The 20,500-nt window shown below is 64.9% G+C and overlaps 5 protein-coding genes across 5 annotated transcripts; 3 read left to right on the top strand and 2 right to left on the bottom strand.

Moving 5' to 3' along the window:
- Positions 1-1,430: 1,430 nt before the first annotated feature.
- Positions 1,431-2,340, bottom strand: EMIHUDRAFT_434501 (hypothetical protein). The gene is made up of 3 exons (XM_005782394.1): positions 2,091-2,340; positions 1,867-2,067; positions 1,431-1,822 (listed from the first exon to the last, which is right to left on the bottom strand). The coding sequence occupies exons 2-3, from the start codon at positions 1,911-1,913 to the stop codon at positions 1,465-1,467; spliced, it is 405 nt and encodes a 134-aa protein (XP_005782451.1). The 5' UTR covers positions 1,914-2,067; positions 2,091-2,340; the 3' UTR covers positions 1,431-1,464.
- Positions 2,341-2,561: 221 nt separating this feature from the next.
- On the top strand, positions 2,562-5,027 carry EMIHUDRAFT_462907 (hypothetical protein; the record flags this gene model as incomplete). Its single annotated transcript, XM_005782395.1, has 4 exons — positions 2,562-3,065; positions 4,409-4,516; positions 4,567-4,674; positions 4,836-5,027. The coding sequence occupies 4 exons, from the start codon at positions 2,562-2,564 to the stop codon at positions 4,899-4,901; spliced, it is 786 nt and encodes a 261-aa protein (XP_005782452.1). The 3' UTR covers positions 4,902-5,027.
- A 2,578-nt stretch (positions 5,028-7,605) lies between these two features.
- EMIHUDRAFT_99485 (hypothetical protein) lies at positions 7,606-8,352 on the top strand (the record flags this gene model as incomplete). The annotated part of the gene is made up of 1 exon (XM_005782396.1): positions 7,606-8,352. The coding sequence occupies one exon, from the start codon at positions 7,606-7,608 to the stop codon at positions 8,350-8,352; it is 747 nt and encodes a 248-aa protein (XP_005782453.1).
- A 4,109-nt stretch (positions 8,353-12,461) lies between these two features.
- On the bottom strand, positions 12,462-15,332 carry EMIHUDRAFT_99487 (hypothetical protein; the record flags this gene model as incomplete). Its single annotated transcript, XM_005782397.1, has 6 exons — positions 12,462-13,223; positions 13,342-13,559; positions 13,591-13,760; positions 14,150-14,250; positions 14,356-14,499; positions 14,772-15,332. 6 exons carry the CDS (start codon positions 15,330-15,332, stop codon positions 12,462-12,464), a joined length of 1,956 nt encoding a protein of 651 aa, XP_005782454.1.
- A 2,373-nt stretch (positions 15,333-17,705) lies between these two features.
- EMIHUDRAFT_99488 (hypothetical protein) lies at positions 17,706-18,473 on the top strand (the record flags this gene model as incomplete). The annotated part of the gene is made up of 2 exons (XM_005782398.1): positions 17,706-18,083; positions 18,282-18,473. The coding sequence occupies 2 exons, from the start codon at positions 17,706-17,708 to the stop codon at positions 18,471-18,473; spliced, it is 570 nt and encodes a 189-aa protein (XP_005782455.1).
- Positions 18,474-20,500: the final 2,027 nt, after the last annotated feature.

Below are 20,500 nucleotides of genomic sequence, written 5' to 3' on the forward strand. Positions count from 1 at the left end.
GTGCTGTGTACCGTGTGCGTGTTGCGTCCGCGCGCGCGTCTGCGTGTGCTCTGCGCGCGCCGCCGGTGTGTGCTGTGCGCTGTGCTCTGTTGTGCGCCTGTTTGTGCAGCTTTGAGGCGCAGGCTTGGCTGGCAGGGCTGCGCGGCGGGCTGCGGCGTGCTGTGGGTGGTCGTGCGCCTGCCTGATGGTGTGCGGCGGCCGCGCAGCCCGCCCGACCGGGTCGTCGGCGGCCCAGGGCGCGGGCATGCGGTCTGCGCTGCATGTGAGGCTGTGTGCGCGGCTGGCGCGTATGTTTCCGTGCGGCGAGGGACGCGCGTATGTGTTCACGCTGCGGGCGCGGGCGGGCGCGGAGGGCGGCGCGGTCTCACCGCGGTCCGACGCCCGTTGGTCTTCTGCGTGACGAGGGCGGGCGCGCAAAAGGCCTTGCCGCCATCGCGTTGCCGCGAAGGAAAAAGAATTTGCGAAGGTTGCTGAAAAGTGGTGGACGGATGGAAAAAGCCCCCTCTCCTGGCTGACCCTGGGCATGGCCTCTCTTGCTCAGAGGTGTGCTTGGAGAATGCCTCGCAGTGCTGCTGCGCCTGTGGATTGTGCCGCAGCGCAACCTCCATTGGTGCGCTGCGGTGGCGCGCCGGCCGCATCATGCATCGCTCTCCGGAGAGGGGCCGCCGACGCGTTTTCCGTCCGTTTCATCTCGAGTTTGCCCGAGTGGTAAAAGCAACGCCGTGTCATCGACGACAACTTCCGCTTCGTCGGCACCAACGAGCTCGCCGTCGTCGCCGGCCCGACGGAGATGCCCGCGCTCATGCGGGGCGCCACCTCGCTGCTGCAGCAGACGCTGCCGGGCGCGTACGGCGAGTGCGCGGACGACGCGACGTCGCACATCGACGACGAGACGCTCAACGCGGAGGCGCACGAGGCGCTCGAGTCGGCCGTCCAGGCGCTCGGCTTCTACACGTGCGCGGTCAAGGAGGCGCGACGGTCGCTGGCGCCCGCCGAGCCGCTGCCGAAGCTGATCGAGAACCTCACCGCGGCGCAGGCCCGCGTCAACGCGCTCGTCACCAAGACCATCGAGGAGGCGCGCGCGGCTGCGCCTGCGGCAGCAGCGGCGCCTGCGGCGCCGCCGGCGCACGCTGCGCGCTCGCCGTCACGCGGGCGCCTGCCCACCGAAGGCTCTGCCGTCTCGGCCTGTGCAGTAGCCTCTGTCTGTCTGCTTCGCGCTCATTGCGCAGTTCGGCCTCTCCGTCACCAGGGTCAGGGAGTGCATCTCGGAAGCGTCCAGTGGGGTCCCGCTAGACGACTGAGCTATGTACAGTCCCTTTCCTTTTCCTTTCCCCGCTGGCATCGATCGCCCCCCTCGACCACCCAAGACTGCTTTCAGACGCTTACGCCAATTTTCCCCCCAACCTGGCAATCGTGACCTGCGCAATTCGCGGACCCGAGGAGTCTGGAGCTTCAGCTGGCGAATCATGCCGCTCTCGGCACAGAAGCAGCGCGAGCGCCGCGCCGCGCAGCGCGCTGCCGAGGCTCAGGACGCGGCTCGCGGGCAGCGCAACCGCCCGGCGCCGAGCCGGTGCTAGGCCGCCTCCGCTGCGCCTGCTTCCTTGCGCGCCGCTGGACGTCGGCCGAGAAGACCGCTTCCCTCTGGGGACCCGACTCCGCGAAGATCGCGCGCGCGTCGTGAGTGGCGGCGCGCGCGCGATCTCCGTTCCCGGGCACGCCGGTCGCAGTGGCATGGGATTCCAGGCTCAAAAGCGCTCCCGTCAACAGCGAGCGAGCGCCGCCGCTGCTCCTCCTCCCACCGCCGCTGCTCCTCCTCCCGCCGCCGCTCACCGAGACCCGCCGCCGCCGCCGCCGCCGCCGCCGCCGCCGCCGCCGCCGCCTCGCGCCTCGCCTCCGTCACCGCCGCCCTCCATCTCGCAGCGGCGCGTCCCTCTGATGGCGCGGGCGCCTCGCTCAAACCGGCGCCTCGCCGCCGCCCCCCCCCCCTTCTCGCGCCGCTCCGCTCGTGGCCGCCGCCTCCCCTGTCAATCCCGCCGCCTCCCCTGTCATCCCGCCGCCCGCACCTCCGCCGACTCCTGGTTTGCATGCATGCCGCCACCGCCTCGCGCCTCGCCGCCGCCGCCACCGACCGCCCTCTCCCCTACGCCGCTGAGCGCGGTGCAGGGGGCGAGCCCCCGCTGCGCAGCCTCACCGTAGTGCACTGCGCTCTCCGCACCCCTGACGATTAGTGAGGAGGTGGTGTTGCACAGCATGGAGCTCGGCGAGCGTTTAGCGAGCCCCTCAGCTAGTAGAGGGAAGAAGGGAGGGAGGGGCGTTTCGTTCTAAATTGATGAGAGGACTAGCACTCACCGCCCGCACACTGCCGCCCATCCCTCCAAACGGGCTTCTTGGGTGGAAAGAGATGCCACCGGCGGCTTCGCCGGTTACTCAAAACGGTCTGGTCTCTCTTCACAGGGGCGGCGGAAGCCGCGCGGGGACGTCTGCGACGAGTGCTGGTGGCGAGTACCGATCCGCTCCCGGGTTTCGCCGCTACGCCGGGGGCCGCGACCGATCACACACACATGCCGCTCGCTCGCCGCGGCGCCCTCGCGTGCGCCGCTCTGCTAGCGGCCGTGCTGGCTGGACAGCCAATCGAAGAGCTCATCGAGCGTGCAGTGACCTGGGCTAACCCAATGAGTGACCGCAGCTCCGACTGGCTCGTGCTCAAGTATGACGTGCTGTCTGCTCTCGTTCCATTCACCAACCGTGTGCGCTGGTCGTCTGACCGGGCGCACGACACGATGCACGCGGCGCTGTGGAATGGGAGCGCGTACGACGTGCAGGTGACCAACCGGCTGCTGTGGAACCGCACCCGGCATCTCGCACCAGAGCGGGTGCTCGACGCCGGCTGTGGCTGGGGCGGCACCGTCTTCTTCCTGGCGGAGGCGCGGCGCCGCGCGGCTCAAGGCGACGCCGGGGCAGCCGTTACCGCCACGTACGACGGCCTCACGCTCTCCACCACTCAAGCCGCCACCGCTGCCCGCACCGCCACCGCCAAGGGCCTTGCCGGCTCGTGCCGCTTCGTGGTGGCGTCATACGAGGCGCCGCTCGCTAGTTCGACATAGTAGCAGCAGCCACTTATTAAGACTATGGCAACCGACTCCCGGTGCCGCTCTGTGAGGCGTCGCTCCAGGCGTCGGCTTACGGTCCCAGTCGTCTCGGCATGACGAGATTGCCGCTCCAACACAAACTGATAGGCGCCTCTCGAGCAAGCGGCGTACGATCTCATCGTGGCGATCGAGTCGCTCGAGCACGCGAGCGACCTCACCCGTTCGCTCGCCAACTTTGGCCAGGCTCACGGCCCACCCACACGCGCACCGAGCCTCGCACTTTAACGCCGTGCGGGGCTCCTGTCGTCTCTAGACGTGGAGTCGCGAGGGCTGCCCTGGCCCTTGCCCCGCCACTGTGTGTGGAGAAGCTAACCCCACCTACCCTCCCTTTGGCCAGGCGCTGCGCCCAGGCGGCGCACTCGTTGTTGTCACGGACCCGCTACCACCCACGAGTGACTCATTGGTGTCTCACCTGGTTCTAGGCGGCACACTCTTCGTCGTCTCGGAGCCGGCTGCTTAGAAGCAGAGCGCGAGGCCGTCTTCTCGCAAGCACACAACCCCAAGGACCCCCCCCTCCACCCACCCTTTCTCCCACGCACGCACGGAGCGTAGAGAGCCGCAGTCAGACCGGGGACACGCCCCGGCGACGGGAATGCCTGTCACGCCGTTAGGACCTGCTCCGCACCGCCGCCACGGGGACGTGGTCGCACCACTTGGGTGCTCTCCACGCGTACTGGCGAGAGTACCCGAGATTGCCCGAGATGACCCCGCGTGCACCACGCTTACTCGGCTCCTCAACACTCACACACGCACACACACACACACACACACACCCTGCCCGACCCTTGCGCGGTGTACCCACTCCGCCGCTGTGTGCAGGCGACACTGGTCCGGCTCTAAAAAAGAAATGCGCGCACGAAAAGAAGTACGCGCGGCGCGAGTAGGCGCCACTGGTGCGGGCCTCAGACGGCGGCGTGGGCCCCGCCGGCCGACACCGCGCGGTGGCAGGTGGAGATGTGTGGAGATATGGGGAGATATGATGGCGAGATCTGGCCCCGCCGGTCGACACCGCGCAGCGGCAGGTGGAGATGTGGGGAGATATGGGGAGATATGATGGCGAGATCTGGCCCCGCCGGTCGACACCGCGCAGCGGCAGGCGGCGCTGCAGTGTGGTAGCTGTAGCAGGCAGGGTTGGCAGGTGGCGATCGCTGACCGCTGCCTCGCCGTTAACCTGCTGCCTCTCTGCCTCTGCCTCTGCCTCTGCCTCTCTCTCGCCCCCGTCGCCTCTCCCTCACCGCGCAGCCCCCTCCCCTTTGCAGGCGGCGCTGGAGCAAGCGAGCCTCTCTTTGACGTCAACCGTCGACCTCGGCGAGGAGTACGGGCTGAGGCACCGTCCCTGGGCGACCCTGCTGCCCCCATGCTGGCTGGTGACAACGGGCTCGTTGACAAGTCACCATGCTGGCTGAGGACTGAATAGGCGACGCTGCTGCCGTGCTGGCTGCTGCTGCGAGCGGCGCACTTGCTCTCCCTGCCGCTGCCGCTGACCACGCCCGAGGCGTACCTGTCAAGCTACGTCGGCGGGCTGGCGCGCGAGATCTAGCAGTAGCAGGCAGCCTGACTCCCAAAGGTCGGACCCTGTCCGCGCCCAAGCATGGTAGCGACAGCAGACGTGGATTAGACCGGGACGGGACAACGGGAATTGGCGCGCGAGATCTCGGCTATATCTCGGCTATACCTCGGGAATAGGCACGCGAGATCTTGCTCCGCGACGGGGCGATCGCCTACACCGCGTTGGAGGCGCGCCGCCCCTGACGGCCATTACCCCTTTCGGCGTCGTCGCGCATTGTGGTTGCTCGGCCCGGGCGGCGAGCACTGTTTATTTTCCCTGACCTTATCCTTACGGCGTACGGGATTTTCGACTCAGAATTCTTCTTTGTCATTTTTCGCACAGGCCACAGCAGTGATTTGCGCGCAAATCAGCCCCACGAGACAGCCACGTGTCCAAGCTGGTGCGAACGAGGCGGGCACTTGGAGCACTTGTGGAGTGTGCCGTCATATCAACCTCAACACAACCATGAGTTTCAAATTCTTTTTCGCACATGGTGTACCTGTGTTAGTGCCAGTGCGCGCCAGTCCCCGTGCCCAGTGTTGTGCGAGGGAGCCGCGACCATAAATTTCTTTTTCGCACGTCGTCTGCGCCTTGTCTGTCGTGTGAACCTCAACCTCTCACAGACCAGCGGCAGCGCACAGCGCCATAGGACGTATTTTCTTCTCAATAACAAGGCTGTGAATCGTGCGTGTGCCACCTCCTCAAAATTCTGTTTTGAGAGCGCCTTCGTTGTTAATAATACAAACCGATGTCGGCCGCAGAATTCTTTTTGAGCTAGACTTCGATGTTAATAGAAACAAGCGAAGGTACACACGATTGCTCACACCGCACCGCCCCCCCCGCACCCCGCGCCCGCCCCCCCAAAAGAAAGAAAACAGACAACCCAAGGGAGGGATGCGGATGGGAGGACGGCACGCCGCCACCACACAGGGATTTCAAGGAGAGAAGTGCGGTGCTAGCCTGCGACCACCCTCGGGCGCCCACCTCTTCCTATCTGGTTCGCAGTTTCTCGCCAATTCTCGCAGCGACCTTCATGCCACCTCGTGTGGTCGTCCCACTCTCGTCCTCGTTCTCTCTCCTGCTGTTTCATTCTCTGACTCACATCGCTCTCCTCGGCCTCGTTCTGAGACGCCGCTGCCGTCTGCCGATCCCTTGCTCTCGCTGCTTCTCTCGCCTCTCGCTCGGCGTAACTCCGCCCTCCTCTCGGCATATTTTGGCCCCTCGAGTTTATCGAGCTCTCCTCGCGCAAGGACCACATTTCTGACTCCCACTCCGATCATTTGCCTCCAAGTCATGTCGTTGCTCAGGTCCACTCTCTTTTCGAGCACTTGTACCTCAACGGTCGGTGTTGGCACTGGGGTTCCCTTCCTTCGGGTACGGGTATATCGTGACAGCTGACGGCGGGATTACCACTGGTGTTTCGTCCGCCTCGGAGTCGTCTTCCCCGGCTTCCTCCCGTTCGGCTCTATACGTTCAGTACGTTCGGCGCCCCACCGCCCGGCCTAGGTCGGAAAGACATTCTTTTCGCACCTTGAACGATATCGGTGAGGGGGTTGTAGACGCTCTGAGGCCTCAGACCCCCCTCTGAGGAGGGTCGGACCCCTGGCTTGGCGGCACAGAGGGTTTGACTCTGACTCTGTGCCGCCTCTGTGGCCTCTCTTGGCTGATTTTGGCCTCAGAGGGTCCCCGTCCGAGGGTCTGTCTTGGCGCGGCACTGAGGGCGTTGACCTCAGAGGGTAGCCCCCTCTCGGCAGACAGAGGCGAGAGCCCCGGGCGGAGGCCGGAGCGCCTAGCCCTCCACGAACGGCGCTGACCAGGGAGGGCGGGGAGGGGGCGGAAGCAGCGAGCATTGACTAAGGCGCTATTCTATACGCTTCGAGCGCCCGGCACCACACACGCCGCTTGCTGCTGCTGCAGGCTCGCCCACAGCGCCCGCACCGAGCCCTGCGCGTGCGACAGCTTCGCGCGGCCAGCGGCGCCGCCGACCCGTCAACTTGAGTGAGGATGTGCTTGGAGCGGCCGCCCGAGGAGGAGGTAGTGATCTCCACATCCGTCCCCTGCTCCAGCTTGGCCATGAGGCGCCGCGGCGTCCTAGTGAACTCGAACTTGAGGTATCCGAAACCAATGGAAGCTGGGCCTGCTGGGGGGGGTTCTTGCTGCTTGGTCCTTGGTGGGGGATCACGACAGACTTGAAATACCGCTGAAAACTCCCTCTGAGGAGCGGCCTCGCGGGGCTTGCCTTGGCGTCTCAGAGGGTCCCCGTAGCCTCAGAGGCTGCGCCGAGAGAGGCTGCTTGGGGGCACAGGCCTTCAGAGGGTCGGCCCAGGTACCCTCTGAGCCGCTCGTGGATGGCCTCTCTTGGCACAGAGGGTACCCTCTGAGACGAGCAGATCTGGGCCCCCGCCTCAGACCCCTCCCCCTCTCTCTGAGGTAGGTAGGTAGAAAGGTGAAGAACAGTCAGGCTCGGACTGGACACCAGCGCGTTATGGGTGGACGCGGGACAGATGATGACGACACGCACGAGCGACACACAGACACAAAACAAGCTCACAAGACACACAGCCAGCGTGGCTGCCACACACCCTGAGTCGGCGTACACATAACTCAGGCAGGGCCACATCCTGGTTCATCCTCCCTCCCTGTCGCCCCCCCCAGCACTCCAAGGTGCCAAAGGAACAAACAAGGCCACAACAAACAACAGACGGCAGCAAGTAACATGTGAGACTAGAGCAGGCTTGCTCCGCCTCTAGCAATCTCGCCGCCGGCGAGGCACGGACGAGACCGTGTGTGGGGTCAGTCAGGTGTATGTGATATGCGACCCCCTGTGAAAAGTTGCTCTCGGCTCGATCGGTGTCGAAACACTCTGACAGCGCTCACGAGCTACACAGCCGGCTGGTTGTCGTACCGATGCTGATCCTCGCCGCGGCCGCCGGCCTCCAGCTGCCCGTAACCGCAGCACGGCGCAGCTCCATTCTCTGCTGCGCGCCTTCCGACACGGCCACCGACGCGGAGGTGGACGATGGCAAATCCGCTGCGCTGGTGGCGGACCTACGTCTCAGCGCGGCGCGAGCGGAGCGCGGCTTTCGCGTCGACGGCGCACTCGAGGAGCTCCGCCAAAAGGTGGAGGCGGTCGAGGCTGCCAATCCTGAGCCGGAGCCGGTCGACTCGCCGCTGCTGTTGGGCGAGTGGGACCTCGAGTTCACCGACGCGTTCGACGTCCTCAGCCTCGGTCTCTCGCCCCTCGAGGTTGGACGCATCTCGCAAAACGTCCGCGCCGGCGCCTCTGCGGGCGAACTGCAGGCCGAGAACATCGTCGAGCTGCTGCCGCCGCTCTCGTCGCTCGCGGCGGCCGCCTCGCTTCAGCTGCCTCGCGCCGCGACCGAGTACTGCGTCGGCGCCACCTGCCGTCGCCTTAGCGGACGCCGCGTCAGCCTGGTCTTTTCGAAGCTTCGCGTGCGGCCGTGGCTTCCCTTTGTGCCGTGGGGCTTGCCAGACGGAGTGAGGCTGGAGGCGGCTCTGCCTTCGGCGGCCGTTGACGCGCTCGAGAGCCTGACGAGCAGCGCAGTCTACCTGGAGACGACGTACCTGGACGAAGGGCTGCGTGTCGCGAGGGGGCCGGGCGGCGAGATCTACGTGCTCGCGCGCAGGAGATGACGCGCTAGGGCCGGCTGGCGCATGTCGGGCGCGCGGAACGCCTTTGTTTTCGGGGGTCGTGCGGCCGTCGGCGCCCTGCGCGTAGTCTCCCTGATGGCGTGGTGGTCTGCCTCATTACTTTTTCTTTTTCCTATTGCGGGGACTTCTCGGCAACTTCTCGTCCGTGGGATATCAATATCACTACAGTATCTCGATTAGTAAACCCGACACACACACACACACACACACACACACACACACACACACACACACACACACCACACACACACACACACACACACACCAACACACACACACACACACACACACACACACACACACACACACACACACACACACACACACACACACACACACACACACACACACACACACACACACACACACCCCACACACACACACACACACACACACACACACACACACACACACACACACACACACACACACACACACACACACACACACACACACACACACACACACACACACACCACACACACACACACACACCGCTCACCCACGCGCACTGGGCCTTGCACTTTTAATGCCGTGGGGCTCCTAAAAAAAAGAAAGAAAACATACACGCCGGGATGGGAGGACGGCACGCCGCCACACACAGGGATTTAAACGTGGGGCTCCTGTCGTCAGACGTGAGCTAATACCATGTCGGCGCATGCAAGCGTCTTGCTGCTAGAGACAGGCGGGCTGTTACTATTCAATCTCACGAAAATGCACTGCGGCGCCTGCGGGTGGCTGGACGTGTGCATTTCGATGTGTGGCCTGGCGCTGGTCGTGCTGTGTGCGGAACGCCTGGGCATGAGTGCCGCGGCTCACATGCTGGCGGTGGGAGCCCTTTTCCTCGTTGCTGCCGACTTCGCGGTGCGAGCGAGCCTGGGGACGGGGCTCAGCAGTGACCTCATCACCTTTGGTCTTGACACTATCGCCACAGTGCCGAGCTCTCACCAGATTGTCTTCGCGCAGCTTGCGCACCTCTCCTTGGGCCTCCCTGCGGCGACGGCTATCTTATTCGTGGCTCTGCACGTCGCCGCGGTCGCTCTCCTCCGCAGGGTCGCACGGCGACACACCAAGGCGCCATCTGTCGCATGCATCCTGTGGCTGGCGTTGCTGCTGCCCTTGACAATCTATTCCCGGGCGGTGGGGCAGTGCAGCAGCTGCTCTCCTAGCGTGCTAGTAAGACTGGCACTCCCTACGTCAGAATTAGTTGGAGTCGACGCAGGCGGAGGGCTTGTCGATTCCCTTTTGGGGGGCAGTCACGAGCCTCGAGCAGGAACCGGGAGGCGGCGGTCAAAAGATTACGTGGTCAGGCCGTGCATCTTTCGGTCCAGGGCACTCTGCAGACGCGACACGGACAGCGACGGCATCCCCGACGCCACCGACCCCGACTCGGACGGAACCGGGAGGCGGCGGTCAAAAGACTACGTGGCTCCGGGGGGCGTCGTGCTTGTCGTGCTCGAGTCTGCATCGGCAGATGCCATGACGCCTCTGTATGCCTCACCACTGGGTGCGCCAACCGCGCCATTCCTAAGCCAGCTTGCCGCCCGTTCTGGAGCTGTTGCCTCGCGAGCTGCCTTCAGCTCGATCCCCAATTCAAACAAGGTGCTCTTTGAACTTCTCTGTGGGCTGCAGCCGGAGCTCCAAACAGGATGGACGGAGTTCAAGATGGGTAAGCTCAGGCACGAAGGGTGGGTTGAATTCATGCAGCGCCAGTGTTTGCCCCATCTGCTCAGGCAGCAGCGAGCCCCCTGGAAAAGCATGTTTCTGTCGAGCACGGCGGACAACCCGTCGACGTATCAGCACTCGCTGGGCTTTGACGAGGTTCTCGGCTCGCAGTCGCTCGAGGCCAGCTGTGCGCGCTACCTGAACAACAGCGAGTGCCGACGCCTCACCCTCACCCTCAGTGAGGAATGCTACGGAGCGCTGACGCAGTTGGGTGTCGCGCCTCCGCACCAGGCGCTGCTGGAGATGCTCGAGACAGCCTCTGCTACGAGCGACGAAGCAGGCTTCTCCACCGTTTGTGGCGGCGTGGTCGGGGCCAGTCTGAAGGCTGGCCAGCTAGGCCGTTGTCTTGCCGACCCGTGCAGTGTGCACCGGAATGCCGCGGGCAAGGGGTGGGGCAAGGTCAAGGCCGTTGACGACACGCTCCTGGTTCGGCCGGCGCTGGACTTCGCACGCCAGGCAGCGGCGAGCGGGTCGCCATTTCTGGCCGCTTTGTTCACCTCAGGCTCCCACTTTCCCTTCCGACCGCACGTGCTCAAGCGCACGCCCCGCAACACGTCGCGATTTGTGAGCAACCTGCGAGGCGACTACGTGGATGGAGGGAAACTTCCCGACTACCTGGAGCGGCTGCGCGAGAGTGATGGCCTCGTGCGGAGTGTGTTTGAAGGCCTCGAGGCCAACCGCGCGCTGGCGGGACGAGTGCTCTTCATCGTCGTCGGCGACCACGGGGAGCATTTTGCGGAGAACGGGCTCGCCCCGTTACAGCACGGCGGCTGTGTGGAGCTGCACTGCGTCAGGGTGCCGCTAGTGATCTACGATCCCTTCCGCGCCGTGGCTTCCCAGCGTGAACGCGGCGCAGAGACGCCGAGGTGGGTGCCCGGCCCGCATCGGCATGCCGATATTTCCGTGTCTATCCTGCACTGGGCCGGAGTGCCGCTGCCGACCACCCCATCCCCAGCTCTGCGCCCCGGCAAGCAGATCTGGCGCGGTCCGCGTAAACGGTGCGTGCCTGTGTTTGGCTTCTTCGACAGGGAAGCGGTCGCGACTGCATGCCATCAGGACAATTCGTCACAGCTCGAGTACGCGTGGCGGGACACCACAAACGCCATGACGAGGCAGCAGGCAGTCTCTTTCAACCCTCTGGCAGTCAGCGGGGTGGATGCGCACGATCCTGCCCGCCGCTCGTCATCCAGTGTTTGCCAACGTGCTCGGTGGAGCGGAAAATGCTTTCTCGCGCGGAAAGTTCTGCTAGAAAACGCGCCACGCTACGTCGCGCAAGTGAACGAGGCGTTCCAGGCATGGCGAAACGCGTACTTGAAGGCCGAGGAGGAGCCACCCCAGAACGGCTCGCAAGGCACAGCAGCACCAAAGCTTCGGGCGGATCCGCGAGAGGCCGCGCGGGTGAACGGCTCTCGCGCACACCAAAGGAGGCGTCCGCCACAAAAGCGTCCGCCACAAAACAGGCGCTTCCCGTACCATAAGGCGCTCGACCGCGGCGGCGCGGACCGCGACCGAAACGGGCAGCCCCGCGGGCGTCACAATAGTCTTGCCGCTCTGGAATTCAGAAATTCAAAGGAGGGCTCGGCGGAGCGCCGCACAAAGATCGAGCAGAGGAACCGGAAGCACCGCGCCGCGGCGCCCGCTGCTCGAGCTGTTGGCAGGAATTCTAGCTGCGAAGTCAAGCTCATGAAGCAGACGAGCCAGGCAAGCTGCATCCTTGGTCACAGCTTTGACTGTCTCAACAGTAGCGCCATCTGGGTCGCGAATTGCCGGGGGAGATTTCGGTGCGGAAGTGGCGGCAAAAGAATTCGGTGTGGATTCCCGCCAGGCCTGCCACGGTACATCTGCAGCTGCACAGCTGAAGATCCGTGGGAGAGCTCAGGCTGGGAGAGGGAAGGTGCCGGCACCGCTGCATCGCCAGCCCATGACCTTCCCATAGATTTCGTCTTTCAATAAGTACGTCAGTCGAGATGTCAGGTGTACGCATGAGCCATGAGCCGCTGTGAGATTTTTTATATCATACAGTCGTACGATACGGTAGAGAGAGGCACCAAGTCCAAGCAAGAGAAGAAGATCTCGCTGCCAACCCTTCAGCCTTCTTAGTCAGCGTGTTTTTCTCTATATGATTTATGATCAGGCGCTGTTTGCCGCGTATAAAACACCATCTCAGGTTATGGCTGAGTAACAATATTAGACTGGTGCAAGCGGTGGTTCAGGCCCTCAGTGAGAAACATAGTGCGGAGATACGAGAGGACCGGTCTGTAAAGGCACACATTCGCGCACCCCTGACCCGGTGGGAAGACATCAATTGATCAAATCACCACGGCCGCCTCAGTGTGCAGGTGAGGCCGCCACCCTCCGCCCGGCCCTCACTTGACCCGCACCGCAAAGACAAGCCGCCGGCGCGGCCCCTCCACCGTCACCGTCGCGCCACGGCACGGCGGGGCGGCGGGGCGCCACGCCCAACCGCCGCCGCCGCCGCCGCCGCCGCCGCCGCCGCCGCCGCCGCCGCCGTCGGCCGACAGCAGCGTGAGCGAGTCGACGGCACGGCCCTCCGCCCACAGCGTCGCCTCGGTCAAGCCGCCCTCGCCCATCCAGAGCCCAACCTCGACCTCACCCGGCGACGCGCCCCTGCGGCAGCGGAAGACCTCTGCGTCGAGCGGCGAGACGCCCACGCCGCGCACGCCGCCAGCCTCGGCTGCGCGGTACTGCTCCGACCCGCCCTGGTGTAGCGCGCGCAAGTCGCTGCCGTTGGCGACGGCGACCGCCATCGCGTAGTTCGCCGTGTTTCCGATCGCCCACTCGTCGCCCTCCTGCAGCCAGACGCAGCCGCGCGGCGCACGCTTCGCGCCGCGCTCCGCCGCCGTGCGCCCGTCCGCCGTGCGCCCGTCCGCCGTGCCCCCCGCCACCGGCCCGAGGCCGGCAGAGCCGCAGCCAGAGGAGCAGGCGCGGAGCTCGGCCTCAGGACTGCACGACAGCGCCTCGCCGCCTCCGCCCTCGCCGCCTCCGCCCTCGCCGCCGCCGCCCTGGTGCGACTGCGCCGGCGCCTCGCGCCGGAAGTGGCGCCGCAGCCACGCCTCGACGCGGTCGGCGTTGGAGCCGTCGCCGAGCTGGCGGAGCATCGGCAGGATCTGCGCGGAGTAGGCCGACTTAGGGATGTTGAGGCCGACGCAGCACGCGAGCGGCGGCCGAGAGTCGAGGGAAGGGTGCTCGCCGTAGCCCCACGCGCCGCGCGACACCTGCCCACACCCGCGTCTGTGAAGAGACGCCGTCCACGCCCCCCTCCCCCCCCCCCCGGGCGCCACTCTCCTTGGGCTGCACGGCGAGCGTGTACAGCTCGCCCGCCAAACGGCCGCTGTCGGCCCACCAGCCGAGGTAGGTCAGGTCCCACCCGTCGCTGCCCAAGTGCGCGAACGGGACCGAACCGAGCACACGCGACGGCGACGGGCCAGGCGGGCGGTGCTTTCCTGTCGGACATGTCTCGGGCATGTCACGGACGTGCCTCGGACACGTCCGACGGGCCAGCCGGGTGCTCGCCGGCGATGGTTTCGCACCCTGCCCGCGCCGCGGAGGCGAGTCGCTCCTCGAGGTGCGCCCGCTCGCGCGCAAAGGGCGCGCAGAACGGCTCCGTGTGCTGCGGCGTCGTCACTACCACGACCTGGCCAGGGCTGCAGGCGTGAGCAGCAAGTGTCTAGCAAGTGTCTAGCAGGTTTCTTGCAAATGTCTAGCAAGCGTCTTGCAAGTGTCCAGCAAGTGTCTAGCCAGACTCTAGCCAGTGTCTTGCAGGTGTCTTGCAGGTGTCTTGCAGGTGTCTTGCAGGCGTCTAGCTTGCCTTGAGTCCGCCCGTGCCGACAACGGCCCGCATGCCGCCGGTGGCGAACTGGAGGAAACGGCGGCGCTCGGGGCCGAAGAAGCCGTGCGGCACGCGCGAGCCGCCTAGCGCCTAGGAAGCGTCCGGCAAGTGTCTAGGAAGTGTCCAGCAAGTGTCTAGGAGGTGTCCAGCAAGTGTCTAGGAAGTGTCGAGCCGCCGAGCGCCTCGAGCAAGCGCAGGCCGCACATGGCGTGGTTCTGGCACTGGAAGAAGACCAGGCCGGGCTCGCAGGGCACCCCTCCCGCCGCGTTGACCCGCATGCAGGCGGCGAGGTGCAGGCCGAGCGCCTAGGTACTGGCTAGGAACTGTCCAGGAAGTGTCCGCATGCAGGCGGTGAAGTGCAGGCCGAACGCCTCGGCGTCGCTGCTCCACTCCCGGCCGCGCCCGTCCACGAGGCGCAGCCCTCCCGGCTGGCGGTACTTGTCGTCCCCGGTCAGCGCCTCGTAGAGCGTCGCGACGTGCAGGAGGTGGCCGGTCCACATGACATTCTCGCGGCAGGCGAAGGGCGAGCCTGCGTGGTGTGAATAGAACGGCAGCTGTGAATAGAAGGGCGAGCCTGCGTGGCGGAGACGCAAAGAGGAGGGCGGGAAGACGGTGTTGTGCAGCGTATTCAGAGCACCGCGTGAATACAACGGACAGGAGTGCAGTGAATACAGCGGAATACGGCTGAAGACGAGCTGGGAGACATGGTTGGGAGACGTGTATGCGTATTCCGCTTCTAGGAGGCGGAGCCGTCCGCCGGCCAGTAAAAGTCGCAGTACCGAAAGACGCGGGGAGAGAGGAGCTGGCGCATGACCCAGCCGAGCACCGCGCCGCCCTGCGCCTTGAGGAGCGGGGTGCGCATGCAGATGGCGGCGGTGGCGTACGCGACGAACGAGAGGTGGTACCGGATCGCGGTAAAGTTGAGCTGGTCTGGCGCGCTCGGAAGCGGCTTGCCGCCGCCCGTCATGCACCAGATGCTGGAGATCGCCGCTTCGTCGTCGCCCAGCCGGAAGGTGATCGCGAAGAAGTACTGCAGCAGCAGCAGCTCCTCCTGGGACAGGTCTGCGGGCGGCTCGCCGCCGTCGCAGCTGCCGTTGTTGTCGAGCTTCGGCGCTGTGGGCGTCGCGGCGGCGGCCAGCGCGGTACATCGAGGGCCGAAGCCGTGCGCGGCGGTGTCGCGCAATGGGTCACCAACGACCCAGCGGAGGCCAGCAGAGATGCAGAGAACCACGCTGGCGACTGCAGCCACCGCAGAGAGGCTGACGGCGGTGTGCGACGCCAGGCACGCGAAGAGGGCCGAGGCGAGCGCGCTGCCGAGGAGAAAGGGTGTAGAGGTGTTGAGGCTGTGGCTGGGCGCGAAGGAGGATGTGCGGCCTCCTCCGCCCATGAGGAGAGTCGGCTGCCACGCGAGGTCTGAGGGTGACGCTTCGCGAGGTCTGAAGCGACGGAGCGCTGGGGGCGCGAGATCCCGTGAGCAACGGAATTACCTCTTAGGTTTCTTGCTCGTGGGGAGGGATGGGAGGGATGGAGCCCGCCCCCCCGCAAGTGCAAGCCCGGTGACGTACGACAGAAAAGAAAGAAAGGACACAACAACACAAAGGAGGGACGGGAGGACGGCACGCCGCCACCACACAGGGATTTTAAGGAGAGGGGTGTGGTGCACTAGCCGTCGCCCACCCTTGGGCGTCCGCCTCTTCCTAACTCTCTTCGCAGTCCCTCGCCGATTCTCGCTGCGATCTTCGTGCCACCTCGCGGTCGCCCCCTTCTCGTCGTGCTCTCCCTTGTCGCTTCTTCCCCTGTCGCGTCGCTCTCCTCTGCCTCGTGCCCGCTGGTAGGACAGTGACCGCCGCAAACCCTGTGGTCAGCTCCATATGATCTCGGATATTTTTTGTAGGCACCGGAACGCCAAAAAACTAGTATGTCTTCGAGTGAAAAGTAATCCGAGCAAACCCGCGGCCGCAGTGAATTAAAATGGGCGGTTTTCGAGGGGGAATCTGGAGAATCTGGGAATCTGCTCACCACGGATCCCCACCTCATCGAAAAACTTTTCACTCCAAGACATACTAGTTTTTTAAGGTGCTCTACAACCTAGGCACAAAAGATATGGCATTGCCGGCCATTTAGGATTCCTAGACGGTCACTGAGTACGCCAAAATCCCCACTGGGCCGGGAGCAACCTTAACCCTAGGTTTCTTGCTCTTGCTGCGCGCCGCAACCATCATCTACTACCGCTCCACGCCAAGGCGCGGGCGGCGGTGCTCGCCGGCGCTCGCGGGGCTTCGGTGCTCGGGCGCGCTCACCATGTGGTCGTTCGGGGCGGCTCGCACTACGCCCGCGCGCGCGCACACACACACATATGCTGCCTCCCTGCGGATGCTGCCGGCGAGCCTGGCGGTCCGCTGTACTACAAGGAAGTGCTGACTCGATTTCTACTCGAATTTTTCTACCCCCACGACTCGGAACGCGAATGTGACAGGACCATCGGGTCCTTCAGCCTCCAAAGCGGGATCACCCGAGAGCAGCTGAGCCTGCCTCTAGCCTCGCCTCCCTCTCCTTCAGGCATTCGTGGCATCCTATGGGTCGTCCAGAGTATCGACCTCTGGCTTGTCAGCCAGCCCCACTTTGAGGGCGCCATGAAGTACAGCGATCGCCAACTCGCTGGCCTCTCCGCAGGCCCCCCCGACCGCGTCGAACTCATCGGCGCGGGCTCTCTCGGCTGCTAACAAGCTGCCGAGCCCAAATCACTGTGAGAGTCGTGATTTCTTGTTGGTTAATAAAAATCTCTCTCACACACAAGTCGTGAATGAACGTGATTTCTTGTTGGTCTGAGTGCACTAAAAAAGAAAACGAGGCGAAAAAAGAAAATCGAACCCATCGGCTGGAAAATACTTGCTGCACAGGTCGAAGCTGGAGGCAGGTCGCTAGACTGAGATGAGACCGCCAGTGGAGTCGGGAGTCCACCGTGCACCGCGCTGCGAGCCTGTCGTGTCCCTTGTCAGGAGCAGAGCCACCTGTGCCCCTGATCGTCCTTCCAAAATCCTGCTCGTGCAGGTGTGGACCCTGTCCTCCTGCCCCATCCCTCGTCTGGGTTTGTCTGTTACTTCTCTCTTTCTTTTGCGCGTCAAATTTCTTTTTTTGGCACAACACTGGGCCCAGTAATAAATAAATAAATAGAGCAGTCATCTCCAGGGAGAGATGGGCGACGCACACGAACATAGAGGGTCAGTGCGCACCCCGCCCCGCTCGCAGGGCGTGCAGCACACAGCAACACAAGACATATCTAGGCGCTGTGCGCCTCCTCGGGATTTCTGGGGAGGTAGGAGTGTGTGTGTGTGTGTGTGTGTGTGTGTGTGTGTGTGTGTGTGTGTGTGTGTGTGTGTGTGTGTGTGTGTGTGTGTGTGTGTGTGTGTGTGTGTGCTCGCTCGCTCGCTCGCGCGCGCTGCTTGCGCGATAGCGCGCGCTGCGCGAGCCGCCCTGCCCGCTGCGCTGCTAGGGATGCGCTGCGGGAAGGGCTCGGCGGCCGTTCCTAGAGCTCCTCGTCGCTCCCCTCGAGCCTCGTATAGGGTATAGCGAGGGCTCGTTGGACTCGAGGCGTGGACCGCCGTCGTAGGGGGAGCGTGCGGCTCCGCGGGCGACGCTCGCCCAGTCCTTCTTGTTGCTCTTGACCTCGCCGCCGCCGCCGCCGCGGCCGCGGCCGCCGCGCTACCCAGTGTTGTGCGAGGGAATTAAAATTTTTTTTGGTCTCTCGCCGAGCCGAGCGATGCTGAGACTAGCGCTGCGGCCCGCGCCCCGGCTGCTGCCGCCCGCGCCCCGGCTGCTGCTGCCGCCGCCCGCGCCGCCGCGGCTGCCGCCCGCGCCCCGCCTGCTGCTCGCGCGGCCGCTCTCCAGCAGCGCGGCCGGGCTGGACCGGCCGATGCAGCCCGCCGCCGCCGCCGCCGCCAAGCGCAGCAAGCGCAGCGTGGCCGGCGTGCTCTCCATCCGCAACACGTGGAACAACACGCTGGTGACCATCACCGACACGGAGTACAAGGTCAAGGGCTGGACCTCCTGCGGCACCGCCGGCTTCAAAAAGTCCAAGCGCTCGTCGGTCTTTGCGATGGAAAAGTGCCTCGGCGACGCCTTCCAGAAGGCACGATCGGTGCGAGCGGCGCCCGCACCCCGCGCCCGCACGCAGCGCAGCACCTCGCACAGCGCGGATCCCGCCCGCCCGGCGCCTCCCCACCACCCCGCAGCAACGCACACACACACACACCCGCGCCCGGCACGTGTGTGTCGCCTCCCGCCCGCCGCTCACCGGCGCGGCGCCGGTTCTTGTGACGCGTGTCCCGCCCCGCAGCTGGGCATGCAGAAGGTGATGATCAACATGACCGGCCCCGCCGTCATCCTGCGCAAGCCGCTGCTCCGCTCCCTGCGCGAGCAGTCCTCCCTCCGCATCATGAAGCTCCGGCTCGCCGACTCGGTGCCGCACGGAGGCTGCCGGCCGCGCAAGGCGCGGCGGCGAAGGTACAAGACCAAGGCGAAGCGTTGAGCGGCGAGACGGGGAGCGTCGGACGCGGCAGAGGATACTGTGATGGTGTTCTTGGTTCCGGTTGGGTGGGCATCCGAAGTGGCATCCGGATCCGCCATGGCGAGACCGTACGCATCCGGGTACTCGAGTGATTCTGAGATCAGGTTGGGCGACTGGCAGACATTTCAAAAATTTGGCGCCGCGGGCGCCCGCTGCGTGCCCACCATGGTTGGGCGCGCAGCGAAGAAAATTTTGCGCTCTCGACAGCCTTTTCTAATAGGAAAATGGCCTCTACTCGGCGCCATACCGCTTGTCGGCGCACAGCGGAGTTCGCAAGCCGGACCTGCTGCCTTCCCTTCTACGTACACTTTCAGAATGGAGGCTCAAACGCAGCGCAGGGCTCAGACCAAGTGCAAGTCGATTTGTAGATTGTACCAAAGTTGGTAGACAGTGCCAAAACCGCGGAACCGAAAATGGCGTTTAATTTCGCGCACCTGCTGTCCGCCGCCTGCGGCGGCGCTCCGCACCGCTTGAGGCGCCTGCGGCGCCCCTGGCGGCGCGCTGTCCGCGCGCCCCTCTGTGGTTTTCGTGGGGGGCTCGGCTCCGTAACCTCGTCGTAAGTCTCGATTTGTACCGGATTTCGACGTTAGTGGCAAAACTGCGGAACCGAAAATGGCGTTTAATTTTGCGCACCTGCTGTCCGCCGCCTGCGGCGGCGCTCCGCGCCGCTTGGGGCGCCTGCGGCGCCCCCCTGGCAGGTGGCAGCAGTGTGTACGGCTGCGGGTGCGCCCGGTACACAACCGGCGCTCTATGGCGTGCTCCGGGGGAGCACGACTACGCAGTCGTGGCTTCCACACGCGAGAGAGAGGCGTCTATATTTACGAAAACATTGGGCGTCCCTAGTGCCGCATCCATAAGAAGTGACGTCACGGTTCCAGGAGCGCTGGCGACACAGCTTAGAGTGGCAGCCGAGCGCCGGCCACGACTATCGAGTCGCCGTCACGGAGCTGAGGGCTGGCCGACGGGTGGCGCGGTCTTCCTCCCAGCGCCACCCATCGGTCAGCCCTCAGATCGATCGATCGGCGCTCAAAGTCGCTTCAGATCCGAGAAAGCTGCTGGCGCCGCTGCCGATCCCAGCCGCGACGCCAGCAGCTTCCTCTGCTCTCCAATGCGCCGAGAAGCGACGCGGCGGTGCTCGGCTCGCCATGCACGATGACGGCTCCGCTGGGTGCTCGTCGGCCGGTCCGGTGGCACCCTATTCGCGCGTCACCTGCCGGCGTCCCGACGACAGCCTCGCGCCGCCGCTGATGGAGGGGCGGTCGGCGCCGCTGCCGCCGCGCCGCCGGTGGGAGAGGCACTGGTGGTGGCCTGGGCGGCCCTCCGCCGCCGCTCGGCGCGCCCGGGCAGCGGTGGCAGCCTGCGCCGCCACAGCTTCGAGCGGGCGCCCCCAGCTTCGAGCGGGCGCCCCCAGCTTCCAGCGGGCGCCCGAGACGGGTTCCCCGCTTCGAGCGGGGAGATGCGGCCGGGGATTCGCTTTCTGAAATGTCTGCCTCCAAAGGGGAAACGCCCAACCTGATCTCAGAATCACTCACTCGGCCCGTGTCTATATAAAACTGTGTGATTTAGGTCCCAAGCAGACTGGTCGGATTTCTTCACCTTAGCAGGCCCCATGCCTAGCTAGAGGCTAGAGCAACAAGTCGCACTTTACCCTTGGAAGTATTGGCTGGGGGCCCACACAGCGCGTCGCCCCAAAATCCAGAGTTTGTTTGTTTTAAAATCCACGACTGTGGGATTTCGCGCCATCGCTTGACTCTCACAAGCTAATGTCCTCCTGCGAGGGCTGTGGTCGCCGCAGACTGGCTCCGACTTGACGGGCGCATGGAGACGTGATGCCTGCATGCGCCCGTCAAGTCGAAATCGACATGCGAGTCGATCTTTGGCCCGCAAGAGGTACATATTAGGCGTTTGGTTGGGCGACAAACAGCGCTGTGACCGCGAAGTGGCGGTGGACATGCTCCCATGTTGCCGACGCGGCGCCGGAGTGGCCG

The sequence above is a fragment of the Emiliania huxleyi genome, assembly GCF_000372725.1.
Source record: "Emiliania huxleyi CCMP1516 chromosome Unknown EMIHUscaffold_19, whole genome shotgun sequence".
Taxonomy (NCBI): Eukaryota; Haptophyta; order Isochrysidales; family Noelaerhabdaceae; genus Emiliania; species Emiliania huxleyi.

Bases quoted from the DNA above. Each gene is read 5' to 3' on its own strand.
- EMIHUDRAFT_434501 (XM_005782394.1), bottom strand. From the start codon at position 1,913: ATGGAGGGCGGCGGTGACGGAGGCGAGGCGCGAGGCGGCGGCGGCGG. The intron at 1,823-1,866 runs CGGCGGCGGCGG...CTCGGTGAGCGG, and splicing joins GCGCGAGGCGGCGGCGGCGG to CGGCGGGAGGAGGAGCAGCG.